Source organism: Lissotriton vulgaris, chromosome 5 (genome assembly GCF_964263255.1).
Source record: "Lissotriton vulgaris chromosome 5, aLisVul1.2, whole genome shotgun sequence".
Taxonomy (NCBI): domain Eukaryota; kingdom Metazoa; phylum Chordata; class Amphibia; order Caudata; family Salamandridae; genus Lissotriton; species Lissotriton vulgaris.
In genome coordinates, this window is record NC_141693.1 from 243,456,966 (window position 1) to 243,472,202 (window position 15,237).

The 15,237-nt window shown below is 39.9% G+C and overlaps 1 protein-coding gene across 1 annotated transcript in view; it reads left to right on the top strand.

Annotated features, from left to right (window-relative positions):
* MEGF9 (multiple EGF like domains 9) overlaps positions 1–14,995 on the top strand; it is a 255,758-nt gene extending 240,763 nt beyond the window's left edge. Inside the window, exons 5-6 of the mRNA XM_086921268.1 lie at positions 3,947–4,213; positions 11,175–14,995. Coding sequence (XP_086777394.1) covers positions 3,947–4,213; positions 11,175–11,626 — 719 coding nt within the window. The 3' untranslated portion in view covers positions 11,627–14,995. The remainder of the gene's footprint in view (positions 1–3,946; positions 4,214–11,174) is intronic.
* Positions 14,996–15,237: the final 242 nt, after the last annotated feature.

A 15,237-nucleotide genomic window follows, 5' to 3' on the forward strand; every position in this document is an offset into this window, starting at 1 on the left:
GAGCTACCTGCATGATTTAAGATGCAGTGACCCGATTGCTGAGATACTGCGAGCGGAGGGGCAGGTGCAAGCCATATGTTGCAGAATGTTTACTGCTGTATGTGCCTGAGTTTTCCCGACTGGAGTGTACTGTAGACATTGCAGAATGGAAACGGGAGGGCTGCTTCACACTGGGATATTTGGGAGACCGATGCAATGACTTTTTTTGAAACGCCCTGGGCGCACTTTCACATCTCTATGGGGGTAATGAGCGAACTTTGGAGGGGGACCAGGACTGGCCCAGCACTATCTGCCACTCTTGGCCCATTGGTCTGCGCAGACTGTGGGATGCGGGATCATCATGCGGCTATGCACTCCCATTAGGTATGGTGCACACAAACGCCCATTACATTTGCGAGTGAAAAGGTAGGTACGAATGCACAATGGAAACAGACGCTAATGCTGAGAGGTTTCAAGTAATGCTAGATTACATTTACTCTCTATTCACTCCATTTAAATTCTGTTCACCACACGTACATGACCCATGCAATGCTGCACCACTTAAACCCTGATGCCTGAAGTCACTGCCCCAGATGTGGAGCTCAGGAGGCTACTTACTGTCATCTGTATGGGATGACCCCAAATTTGCGACATTCTGGGTGCAGGTCGTGGGTAGATACACAGAACAGGTGTCATTAACTGCCTTTGACTTTGCAAGTGCTGTGAATTGATGCCATTAAAAGCAATTACAAAATCATAAAGATTTGTACAGCTCCTGTTGGCGAAGCGCAATTTAGCCAAATGCAGCTAGTTAGGACAGATGATCAAGCACATGGTGATCTTGAACTGTGGAAAGCATGGTCTCGAGCACTGGTCTACCCCTGATGACTAGCGCCCTCCTTGAGACTCTTTACTTCCCCTCCCCACATGTCATTGTACCCTTCAACAAGGAAGATCACGGTTTGCTGATTTTACTACCACACTGTGATGCGTTCATTTTGTCTCACAGGGGGCTGTGTCATCAGTAGAATAATCAATTACATTTGATGTGGGGTCCCACTAAACCTGTATTATTTCATACAGGGCTACGTAGAGCTCACAATGATGTCCACATGAGATTTACTACTAAATTCAAACATGTACTCCTTATACCGGGATCATTTGCTTATTTTTTTCATTGTAATATTTATTTATTTTTCCTTATAAATTTTACATATTTCAATTGGATTATACACTATACATGATATAAACACGACATCTCAACCTACAACACAAAAACGAAATAAGTATTTCCCGTTTTTTTGCCAGGGATTGTTATCAGTGGTTGGGATGGTATGAATGTTTAAAGTGAGTGAGTGAATGAATATGTGTGGAAGAAGAGAGTGGGGGGTGTGTGCGTGGGGGTATTAAACCAGCATAATAATGAGGTATTTTCTTTTGAAAAGTTGTTTTTGTAAATAGATTTGTCTTCTTTTTGCATCTTGAAGGCCTCTGTTATAACATTCAGGATTTTTTTTTAACCAGAAGTGACACAATTTGTCATTGTATTAGTATTGCACACAGGATCGAAGTATGCATTGTGTTGTATATTACAATTAAATGTGTTTATATCATGTATAGTATAGGTCTAGTGGGACCCCACATCACATTTCATTGGTTTGTTTCCTCCTGTGTCCCAGACCTTAAATAGTGTGTTTAGGGTGGGTACCTTTCTTCTTTAATTATTGCCAGTAGAATAATCTACATTGCGTTGCCTTGTGGACTTGGCGCCAGTAAGATATGTGTAGGTTATGTTCGAAACCCCAATAAAAAGATTTTTTTAAATAGTTACCCATGGACACACAGCATGCTTACACGTACTATGTCATGCAGTTAAAGGCCCAAATAAAATCCGAATACCCACTTGCAACACACAAACTGTTGCAGAGTGCTTGCAGACAGGCACACTTGCTCATACAAATTATAGGGATGATCTTAAAGCGGTATTGCCCATACTGGGTGCAGGTAGAATCCCCTGGTTGGTTTTTATAAGAGATACCCTAAGAGCTATGGGCAGGGAAAATTTATTGATTACTCCCGAAATAACGTGCCCAGAAATTTCAACAAAATCTCTAGCAAGTGCCATCAAGGAATTTAATTTGTCACGTATAGTCCAGACGGTGGACTCCTCGAGTCTAACATATGGGTTCCTTGACTTTAAGTGCCGATATAAGTTTGAGCAGGCTGTAGATAGCATTCAACCGGTTTTGGAAAAAAAATCTTTCTGCAACTTAGGTATGAGACCCTTCCACTACATGTAAGAACTAGCAAGTGGGCAGGAAGCAGTGGTGGCCTCTGCCCTGGTTGTTTAGATGAGGAAGAAACCGTGATTCATGTGGTTCTATTGTGTCCGGCGTATAAGAACCCTAGATTCAGGTGGATGATCCAACTGTGCAGAAACCTGGGCATCAGAACCACTTAGAAATTTTTAGGATCTTAAAAACGCATACAGACCCGGTTTTTGTTGTTGTGATCAACAAATTTCTGTTTGCCATGTGGATTAAGCGTAGGCGTCTGCTTGATAATTGCAATGTGAATATATAATGCTTGCAGTGCACCTACTCTTTCCCGGAGGTCTAGGTAAGATATGACCTTTCCCATAGGCATTTGTGAATCATATGACCGTCAAATGTCCATTGGTTGCTGAGGGAGATGTTTGGCGTTAGTCACTTTTTTACGTAATTTTTATACTGTTTTTTTACTATTTAGATAAATTATATTTTTAAGATATTTTTAGTAGTTATATTTCCAACCCTGGTCCATGATTATTGGCCATTGTCCCTAAAAGCAAACTTATAATTGTCTGTGTAATATGTATTCTCACACTCTTACATCAATCATTTTTATATTCTTTAATTGATGGAAAAAAAAATTATTTCTAAATTGTGCTTTTATGGCTGTGAGAGCCGTAATAAAGTTCCAAAGAAGTATGTTATGTTCGAAACCCCCAATAAAAGGATTTTTTAAAATAGTTACCCATGGACACAAAGCATGCTTACATGTACAATGTCATGCAGTTAAAGGCCCAAATAAAATCAGACTACATACTTGCAAGCACACAAACTGTTGCAGAGTGCATGCAGACAGGCACACTTGCAGATACAAATTGAAGGGTAGTAATTTGGTTAGATGATCCGTTCATAGGTACGAGTGGATACATAGTTGACTAGATGAAAGTATGAGTGGTTGTATGAAAAAACTTGAGTGGGCGGTTTGGGGGGCGTGTGTGTGTGTGTATGGATAGTGTGTGGGTAGTAGTGATGAATTGTAATGTATCACTAGTAGTGGAAAGCATTGATGTAGTAGGATGGATAGCCTATTCCTTGATTCATGCTCTCCGACATGAAGTTATTTACTAATTAATTCATCCAGTTTAACCATCCGTGCAATTGCCAATGTACTCACCTAATCATGCATTCAGTCATCCATACACTTGAATGCCTATGCAGTCACTCATCCTTCACCTAGGCACTGTCCATTCGTGTATCAGTTGAAATTGTGATTTCACTTACAAAAAAGCAGACCTGTTAAATTTGTCAGTGTTTGTTAGTATATTGTGTTTAGTGTATTGGTTCCGTGTTGTTCTATTGAATTGAGTCCAGAATATCAATCAATTACATAAGTAATTTTACTTTTTGGTCTGCCAGAATTAAGTTGCTGCTTGCCCTATTTTCAGCGAGCGACCCATCTTGTACGTTTTTTCTGCCTTTGGTATTGATATTTCGATTGATTAATGTTATCATCCTTTTGAAATAATTGCATTTTTCAATCTTCTATCTGAGAAATCACAATTAAATGCCAGTTTAAATATATTTTGTATTGGATATATGCACAGATTTGTTTTCAGATTACGCTATAATCAGAAAAGCAGCCTGTATATGTGTTTTTTGTTGGCTCACTACGTGTATTGTTTGCTGTTCCTTTTCAGAATCTGGTGCAGTTATCTGTGATCAGTGCAAAACAGGATATGTCGGTCCACACTGCGAAAAGTGTGATCATGGATATTATATGCGTGACACCGTTTGCATGAAGTGTGACTGTAATGGAAATGTAAACTCATTAACAACGCCAAGTATCTGTGACCCAGCAACAGGTGTTTGCTTGAACTGCACTAACAATACTACTGGTCATAAATGTGAATTATGTAAAGAAGGTTACATTGGCCAGGCATCGGCAAGAAACTGCACCAAAAGAGGTAACATTTCACTACTTGGGGAATGTAACTATTATTTAAAATAGTCGTGATTTTGTTTACTTGTATCATCGTGAACGTTTTCCCTGTCTTATACAGTTCTATAAATTAACTTTGCAAAACGTCCAAGTTCATTGCCTAGTCTCACAGGGCACTTTTTGTATACATCACACTGTCATTAACCAATCCGATCTAAATGTTAAGTTGAGTATGATAGTGGTACCACTGCACCATCCGCTGACCATTTATTATTTTACTTCCTAAGCAGTCGTCATTGGTGCCATGTAGAATACTTTTATTTATGTTTCCATCATTGGATCTTCATTCAAATTCATAAACATTAAAATGTCTCCACAGATGTGGTCTAACCATATAGATGGAAGCTGCACTGCCAAATGCTGAAAATGCCCAGAAACTGGCGGGCACTTTTTTTTACTTTAATTTATGTGTAAAAATTAATTCTGGTGAGAATTGTTTGCTTCCCCAAAAGTTTTAAACGTCTGTCTTTATTATAGTGATTTATCCTTGATGGGGTTTCTTTCCGTTTTTTTTTAATTGATGCTTTCTGGAGAAGAGCAAATTCTGAAGGTAATGCTAAGACACTGAAGGCTGTTTCTTTTTTCCGTGGCTCTTTGCTGGTCCGGAAAATTGATTGTGCTCTTTTTCTCCTAGCTACTCTTTATATGAATGCTCTGCTTCTTGGTTAATGTGGCTAGAGTATCCTTTCCAGCGACTTACTCTTTTGTTCATCATGTGCCCTAATAAGCATTCCGCTCTACGATATTTAAGGGCAGTAAATGGATAGGTTGCTCTATATCCGAATTCTAAGGAGTCCCTCTCAACGCAGTCTGATAGTTTCATCGGATTCACGAGTACAGTAACATATAACATAAAACTGTGTTGTTCAGCATTGGTTGCTTTCTTTCAGGACGTTTGCATAGCTCCAGGGCTCCATTGGGCTCAAGTCATTTTGCCCTTGTGCTCATTTCAGGCTGTTTTTTTGAAAAGGATATTTTCTTGTTAGATTTTTTTCTACTTTTCTTTTATATTCTTCAGTGGTATTTTGAAAACCTTGAGGCTTATTTGATTCGAATAGTGGTTTCCCTAGTGCAGATTTCTGAATAGTATCAGGATCATAAAATCAAAGAATATTTTTTCTCATTGTTATTGTAAGAAATACATGATGGTTAATAGTAAATACATAGAAAATAAGGGGACACTTGTAAGAAACCGATAACCTTTCTGGTTTCCAGTAACAGTGTCGTTCCCCACTATCATTCTTAAGACCACATTGCCCAACGTTGTGGATTTTTACATGGTTTAACAAATGAAGCAGGTTTCTGGTGTTTACCAGTAAACTAGCGGATCTTCTTTCAGTCTGTTTTAAAAGGTTTGCAAGTTATACTAATAAATGTGTTCTAAAGCTAGAGTTAACAATTCTTATTCTGTATTACAAGGTGATAAATGATGACCCCTTATCTTTTAATCTTTTCTATGTTAGCTCTTAGTTTTTCGGCATAACAGGGGTAAGTAAATATATGGTACTTATAGCTGCAGGTTCCTCACTCCTGAATCTCCCTAGGCACCAGACTGTGTATGGACAAGATGAAATAGCTCATCTCCGCCAGTAATTTATGCACATTTCCAATTAAAATCAGATACATCCCCAGATGTCACATAAAGGAGGTCAGGTTGCCATAGGTATTGCTCCTGATCTTCATTAAGTCTTCTTTGATTTTATTGCAAGAGATGTCCACAAGGTCTGAACTCCTTATGTGCCTCCAGGCCCTGGAGTGCATGACTATTTGCCTTCGCTGTCTGCCAAGAACCAATCGGGACCTTGTTACACATGTGGAGATCACTGCGAGCATTGGTGCTTCTTATGATCTGGTTACTGGGATGGGTATGGTGATGCGGCCTAATTCCCAAGTAAGTTTTGTTCCACATTCAGGACACACTCTCTAGAGAACTTGTCTTCATCTCTGTGTCGGTTCTGATCACGCGACGGAGTTTCAAGTCAGCTGATCCGTTCCTGACTTTGATTTAATCGTTAGAACTGTAACTTGTTCCACATTGGTGAACATGAGCCCGATGTTGGGACAAAGCTCCTTTCCAGCTCCATTCAGACTTTTTGGCCTCTGTAGCTGACCACATTGAGGAGGCACTTTACATAGGCGTTAGTCGCAATGCGTTGCCCTTCATCACGCCTTTGGGCCCTAAGATGCATACAGGTCCTTGGACCAGGCCTCTGCCAGCTGTTTCTTCCTGGGCACCGGTTGACCCCGTAGTAATTTCGGACAGGTTAGTGGCTGATATTTTGCTGCCAAAGCCCTCACCATCTACTTTGATGTTAGCACCAGTACTGGATGCAGTATATTAAGCCTGCTGTAGCCCAGTTTTCACGTTATGTGAAATAGTTTTCTTATGAGCCTCCCACAAGTATTGCTCTAGACTTGGTCAAGGGAGTTAATGTTCAAATGTTCAATCAAACAAATTTACTACGTTCTTTTTCAGATGTAGGAAGGTTGCTCAGTTGGGGTTTCAGAACTCAATGATTTATTCTGTTATGATAGGTTAGTCCTGATGCCCCTAAGCACTCCCTTCAGAGGACTTGTTGGACTTGGGCAAGGTGTCTGTGGTCCAGAAATTGCCTTTACCCTTGGCAGAGATAAATACTAACCTTTGTTAGACTCTGTCATGTCAGTTTGAAACAGACCAGATTCTGTGAAGGCCGACCATCGCGAGGTTGCTCATTGTCTGCTTCAGACAACCAGTCATTTTTGGCCACTCATCCGTCAATAAAGGCCTGGTGCTACAGGCTCTAGGGTTTACGGGTGTTGATGAAGGGTTCTCTTACTCCTCCCCTTCTGACAGAATTTCTATGGAAAGAGTTGATAGGAAATACATTGTTTTCTTATGATGCCACTATGATGCCACATACCTGTTGCTGTGTTACTCTCACACTCTTTGGAAACCAAGATAATCAAAATAAACTGAAGCCCACTGTCAAAGTGATTCATATTAGCCCCTCAGTGGCTCTTGACTGCCTTAAAGTCACAATTATGTTTTTACTCTATGTGAGGGGGTGGGAGAGGAGAGTTCTCGTAAGTTCACTGATGCAGTTCAATGTTTTGGAATTAAAATATTAATGTTGAAGAGTATAATAATGAAGATCCCTTTGATGGAAAACTGGTGTTGAATTAGGTAACCTTTTCATCTCAGTGTTGCTGTTTTAGTTTGATCTCTGGCATAGCTGCCCTCCCAAGAGCATCTATACCTGGCCAAGAGGCATTTTTGTTGTTGTATGGAGTCAACCGAGACATCCCACCATCTAATCTACGTATGAGGAAAACGGACAGTAATCGAATTGGTTTCCCAGCTGCTCCCCCTAACATATATACACATACACACACCCAAAAATCGTGTTTCATCTCGCATACTGTTTTGTGGCATTACCCCTGTATTTTATTCCAAGATAGTCAATCTCCTTACAAGCTCCCAAATAATATCTATGGTGGCACATTTCATCTTCCTGAAGATGCAGCAGCAAAAAATAACTTCCAAGACATCTTGTTGAAGGTAGGAATCTCACAACCGACCCATTGCAAAGAAGAACTTTACTGTACTTGACCAAAATTACCTAACACCCCCTCCTCACCTTTGATTGGGCTCCCCAGTCTTTCCGTGTATTGCACATTCACTGACGCAGAGCTGCTCAAAACAGATCAGACTTACTTTGCATCTGGTATCTGTGTTGTCTCCAAGCCTTCCCCATCCTTTTCCTGCGTTGTCTCTTTCCTGCATGGCAGGACGCACGATCCTACTGGAACTCATGTTGTTGGGACTGTGGGAATGAACATACTCGATTCAGCTGTTTTTTCTGAACTGGTGCTGCGGTGTTCTATCTCAGCTGGACAGTTTTGGAAGGTTTCAGCAACAAATCTCGGTAGTGGGCCTATCGTCCTTTTTAAAGGTAAATTTAGGAAGGCAACTGGTCAAACATCTTCTCAAGGGCATTTCCTCTGATTGAGCCCAATCAAGATGACCATCTCTTCTTTTCCCTTAGTGGCCCTTTCCCAGGCCATTCATGGAAGAGGCAGTTTCTGTCTCGATCATTTGTTGTGTATGTGGATTTAAGAAGCTGAGCAGTGTCCACCTTTGCATCGCAGCACAGTTAAAGTTTCTTAGTCTGTTCCTCATTGCTACTGTTACAGATCTTTGCTTGAGCTCTAGTTCAGCTTGTGATAGTCAGTCCTGAATTTCCAATGCCAAGTCCTTCAGCAAGCGTAAGCACAGAATTCTTCAGCAGAGATTTATAAGCCCCTTTTTTTCCTCTCAAAAATAGTGTGTCCTCCGGGCATCTGGTCCTTTCATGTGTTGATGTTTACGAAACAGAGTGGCTAAAAAGAGATGTCGCTCCTACTTTGGAGGTGCAGTATCCAATTTACCAGGAAGATCTTCATGTCAAGCCCTTGAGCACAATTAAATCGATAAGAGCACAAAAAGTCAAAAGAATGGCTTCTTTTGTCTTGTCATCGCAATCTTTTCAATTAGCAAATATTATATATTCTAATTAAAGAATTGCAAGGGGAAGTACTTTAAGATAGTCCAGGATTTTGCTGTCTATGGTCACCCTGGTTAACATTCAACCTTGGACTTGGTTCTTTGAGCTAATGGTAGCCAAAATTGAAGCAAGGGGCTCAAGGTATCATTATTTTAAATAGCGATTACCGAATTACGATTCTCTGTGAATCGCAATTAGGTTATCGCTATTTGAATGTATGTGACTCCATGAGTTTCATTTAGCGTTTCCTAATGGGCCGCAAATCGACCTACCTCATTAATATTAATGAGGCAAGTCGCAATTTGAGACCCATTAGGAATTGGTAAAATAACAGGGATGGTGGCCTGCTGGGGTCAGCAGACCACCATGTCTGTGATTGCTTTAAATAAAGCATTCATGTTTTTAAAAATACAGCACGTTTTCCTTAAAGTAAACAGGTTGCGTTTTAAAAAAAAAAAATGAAAAGTTTTCTTTTCATCTTTCAAGAGCAGGTAGTGGTCGGGGATCACTGCCTGCTCTGAAATATTTTCGCTAACATTCAAAAAGGGGAAAGGGTCCCTTGGGGGCCCATTCCCATTTGCGAATGGGCTACCACCTATGTAAAATGCAAAACTTTTGTGACTGCATTTCAGTCGCAAAACATTCCTACATACAGGTGTAATTCAGTATTAGGAAGGGATGTCCTAAATAGGCCTCTTCTTAATGTCAAATCAGTATGTATTCGCAATTCCAAATTGTTATACAGTAACACCAAATCGCAAATGGAATTGATACATGCCAAAAGGCCTTCTCCTGGTTGCCAATGACCATATTCTGGGAATTGGGCTTTTGGCGACTGGTAAAATGCATGATACACGTGGCTCAAGATGGTTTGGAATTGTTCAGACTTGTTCAATTTGTGATAAAGGCAAGGCTTAGAAAACCTTTTCGTTTTAAGTTATGCGCCATCTATGTACTACCATCTCAAAAGACTTCATTGTGGATTTGCTTCTTTTCAAGTATCACTGAATGATAATGATAGATGCCTTTTCTGAAATGGTAGCTATTTCCCCATTCAAAAAGATTCCTCTAGCACCTGAAATGGCACAAGTATTTATAGTAGAGATTTTTCATCTTCAAAGATTACCAGACTCTATCATTTCTGACGGCGGTTCTCTGTAGATACTCACATTCGACAAGATTGTTAATCCTACAGTGGTTTAAATCGTACCTATAGAACAGAGCTCATATGGTTCAAATGAGCACCTCCAGATCACCCTATGCAATCACATTAATCTGTGACATACTCATAGGCTCCATCATCTCAATAGTGATCTGCCTATACAGGGACCTGCTGGGAGCGCTAAAGGCTTATATGGAGAGCAACATCCATCCGTACAGGGAGGCTACACAGCTGTATATGAAGGTAACAACAAACCATGCCATCACTTGGCGTGTGCCCTGCTTCCCCACCATCTAATGTGCTTGTCCAAGGTCTGTCTTAGACTCTTAACTAATAAATACTAAGTAGTGCCGACTGCCAAAACAAGTACACATCTTCCAGTCCGAACGTGTTCTTTATATCAATCAGTCAAAATCTTCAAGAGTTTTGGTCAGCCAGCACAAATCATTAACCGTATGCGCGCTAGCGGGTTTTCCCGCTGCGCGCTGAAAATTCAAAAAACCCGCGTTACGTGACAAAGCCAGCTCGTCATGCGCGCAGCGCAGGTAACGCCCATGACGAACTGGCTTTGTCGCCAGCATCGAAGGGGTTTTAAAGGACTTTGGAAATTTAATCTAGTTAACATAAATCTCCTTTGACTTTGTCTGCCTATTGACATACATCACCTGCACCTCACACAAGGTAGTCTGTAACAGACTCCCCCCCCCCCCCCCCCTTCCTCCTCCCCTCTCTCTGGTAGGGAAGAATAAAGCCTCCCGTACAGAGGTACAGAACCTGCAGGAGGACTAGAGTTTAGAAAAGGAAATCCAGATGCCTGGACTTATCTTGCTATTCACTGATGTTATTGGAATGCTATTCAATTGTAACTATGCCACACACCTTCCCTTATTCGTTTCATGAGGACACTGAAGGCCATCTTTTTTTTTTTAAACACCTTACCATCAGATAAGCACAAGGCTGTTCTGACACTAACAGATTGTCAGAAAATGTAAAATGCCATATTGTCCTCGTCCCACCAACCGCCCAACTTATCCTTCGTTCTTACCCATTTATTGCCCCCTCCTTGGTACCCATACACACATTACTTCTTTCAATGTGAGGGGATGTGTATGGCAGATACAATAGCATTTAGTATATTGTTCATCTGTGGTATTGTTTTGATATTTTACAATCCTTAGTGGTTTTAACTGAAATTGGCATGTATGTGATACAAACCTGTTTTGTTTTCTCTTTTGTAGAAGTTCCTGCTGTTACAGAATCTCGACCATATACAACAGAAATAAATACCATTAAGTCAACAATATTTTCAACTTCAGTTGTAAATAGTACTTCAGCGCCAGTAACTGTGCAGACTACGTTTTCAGTAATCTCCTCCGACAATGCAACATCGGCTGTAGCAGATGTTTCGTGGACCCAGTTTAACATCATAGTTTTGACTGTAATCCTCATTGTTGTGGTATTATTAGTAGGATTTGTAGGGGCTGTGTATATGTACCGTGAGTATCAAAACCGAAAACTTAATGCTCCATTTTGGACTATTGAACTTAAAGAAGACAACATTAGCTTTAGCAGCTATCACGATACGCTACCAAATGCTGATGTGTCTGGTCTTTTGGAAGATGATGGAAATGAAATCACACCGAACGGACAGCTGTCATTGACCACGCCTATACACAACTTTAAAACCTGATTGTCCAAACAAAAGTTATAAAAAGTAATGCCCAAAAAGCAAGTTAGATGCCATGTCAAGCTGCCTCACAAATGGAGCATGCTACTCAACGCATTTTCTTTTACATGCGAAATAGTGGAGCTGAAACAAAAAATGCATGCAATTTATAAATAATTTCAGGTAAAGATGGAAACTTGTCATTGATAATATTTACATAAAGATTAATTTAATTGCTCCTGTTATGAACTTGAAATAATATATAAAGACTTAAAAATATATTTTTTTATGGACCGATATTGAGTGTATTAGATGGTTACATGGTAATTTCTTAGACATCTACTTCAGCATCTAGCACTAATTGCGTCCAGTTCCCACATCCCAGCATGTAGGTACAGCATAATTGTTTGGCCAGTACCCAAACATGTGCCAAAGCTTTGGATAGTGTTAATGTCTCATTCTCATTTCCCCCCACTGACCTCTGAAAATAGGAACTTGAGTTTTTCCATTTCATTTACTCAGTAGGCTAAGGCAATTTGGGTATTTTTTGTGGGTTTTTGTAACCGTTATGTCCCTTCTAAATTGACTTGTTTGTCTGCTGTCCTTAGCCTTACCAAGGAACTAAGTGAATACTCTATTTGTCTTTCAGTGGATAAAAGTACAAAACCTATGTACTTGAAACTCCTCTAGTGATTAGAGGAATCTTATAATGTTACATTGATGAGCTGAATATTTGCTGTCAGTGTCAGAATTTAAAAGCACCTATTTAGCCCAAGCTGTTAATTGTATCAGGTAGAACATCTACCAAAGGAGATGTACATCCTTTTAGTCCAATATGGAATAACGTTTCCATCATAGCACAAAGATAATATTTTTTTTTGAAAGGCACAGCATTATATTTAAGACCGAGGTTATAGCAAACTTTGACTTTGATCAGGCTTCAGATAAGTCTCATCAGCATATAGAAATCTTGAGTGCTTCACTCGTCATAAAAAAAAACAGTATTGCTGTGGAGAAGATAAAAATCCTACCGTCCCAATTCTTTCTTCTGATTTTGTAGGCATTGACTGTCCTGGAGTTAGTTGAAGGTAATGTTCTACTGGGACTATCCAGGAAAGAGTATTCTTTTCAGGCAGGTATGCAAGAGCATTGCCATGCAGGGCTTTATGAGCCAGGCATAAAGCCATAAACCTGATTATTTTCTTCACAGGAAGCCAGTGAAGTTCTCATAATGTCCCAGACATTGGCTTGAAATTTGGAATTCTTTTTAGGAGTCTCGCCGCTGCATACTGTTGGCCTTGCAGTTTTTTCAGCAAGGGCTGGTGAATGCCCAAGTGTGAGGCATTACAATAGGCAAGCCTCGATTACACAAAGGTTTTGACCACAGATTTGTGGGGCTCAAAATGGATTAAAGGAAGAATGTTCCGAATCTTCCACAACAAGAAAAAGCAGGAGGGGTGGGTTTATTTATCTGTGCGTTAAAGGACAGAATGGAATCAAAAATGATATCCAGATTCTTGACTGAAGAGATATATATTTTTTTATACCTATGGTTTGTAGGTTTCCATCTTATTTAACCAATTGCAACAAGGATCAAGAAGATGAAGATTGATCAGATGGTGGATCAACTATTCAGTGTAAACGTTTCAAATGAATTCCAGTCCTTTCAGTAGTGTTGTTGTAGCAATGCTTCATTTCCACTAGATGGTGTTCTAAATAGGTTCTCATAGTTATCAGCACAGATTCTGAGATACTTTATTTACCTCACTATTGACGATCTTGTAAAATGTCGAAGGTCCAGAAAGGACGAGGTATCTCAGAGCAGAAGGTTGCAGCAGAGCCATGCATGTCCAGAACCCAGTACCACCAAATTTATGCAGTTGCTCCTATAATCATTAATTTAAGTGTAATTCATGTCCCACATCCAGTGCTTGTTAACTAATTGTTGACCGCTTTGGTTCCATAGCAAAAGCCATGTTTCCTAGGATTTTGAGATAGTTTGATTTTCCTCTGGAACTACCAGCCTCTACCTCAACAAGAATTCTGTTGTCCCCACGTGTGCAAGCAACGTATCTAATGAAATATTGTCCAGCGATGCTAAGAAAATATTGATGGGTAAACTAAACTGCAAAAACCTTTCAAGCTCCAACAGTGATGGTGTTCAATCTTTGTAATGACCGGGCTTTGAATGTCTTGACCTCCTCACTCCAGGTCCCTGGATGGCAGCTGCCATCCACATGAGAAGGGACATGTTTGGCCACTGCTATGAACATTACAAGGGAGAATTGGATGGCATGTTCGTCACTACTCAGAAGGTAGCCTGGGTCGCTGGTGGAGAGCGGACAAGCAGGAGCGTTGTCACTTGTCAGTAAAAGGCCTTCCTCTTGGTCTCCGCTGAGAGATTTTACTAAGATTGCAGTTTTCAGAGTTGCTTTCATGGGGAATGTTTCTAACAGTCATTTCTTAGGCAAGCATATGTGGTGCAAGTCAGACTTTATGCCAGCACTATTATGGTTGTAGGCTGTAAGCTAGATATCCAGTTTTGGCAGATGTTTGTGAACAACACAGTCGCATGATGCGTGAATAACTATGCACTGTTATCCTATTTCAAAATGTTCCTGCTATATTAGCTGTTCAAACACAATGGGAAAAAGGGAACTGGACATGATTACTAAAGAAAAATCATTCATTTCTATGTTACTCTAATATAAACTTTGAGCTCCTTCCACTACCAACAATGTGCCCCTCCTGAATGTGTTCAGCCCAGCTGAAGTACATCTGTTAGCAGTTTTATGTAGGATAAGAGTGAGATGGGTGATGTAGGGACCGAATGTTGAACTAGGACATACAGGTATGCACAACTAACAGACACATGCTCTTTGCTCTTCATTGTATAATCATAGTGCTCCTCATTTAGTAATGGACATGTGGAGTTGATTGTCCAAAGATTTGGCAATGGGTGATGCTTAAGATTTTTTAGAGTTACTACAAAACTGTGACCTAACCTTTTTTAAATATAATGTGGGTTGCTAACTTATAGTAGGATAGAAGGGGATATTTTTTTTAAAATACAAGATTTCACTTTAAGGTACTTTGATAAAGTGGAAATTGTGTTCATTGCACTGAACGACTGAAGATGTATACATTTGCAGTTATTGTACTGGAAGTCGCATGCACAGCCCCATTGTTTCCTTTAAAAATCTGTAATTTGTACTGTGCAAGGAAAGATGGCAATACATCTCAGGGTTATAAAATGTTTCATATAATACCCTGATTAACTTATTGTAAATATGATGTACAATATCTGATCCTCGTTGTAAATATGATGTACAATATGTGCTTGGCGTTTCATTTGAACTATTTGTAAAATAAATCACCCTATTTTTATCTAAATCATGTGCACAGTAGGCAGTGGCGTTGCATGAAGTGAAGATTATGTGAATACCATATGTAGATGGGGGACCAGATTTCAACATCGACTATCTTGTTTTTGTAATTTACTTCTCTTTTTTCTTCTCACTTGAAATGATTCCCCCAAATATGTGTTCTTTTTTTAGTGTTTAACTCTACATTTGGTCATCCATAAATGTTTGTGTTTTGCTTCTGTTAATCACTCATGACGGTAGATAATGTTC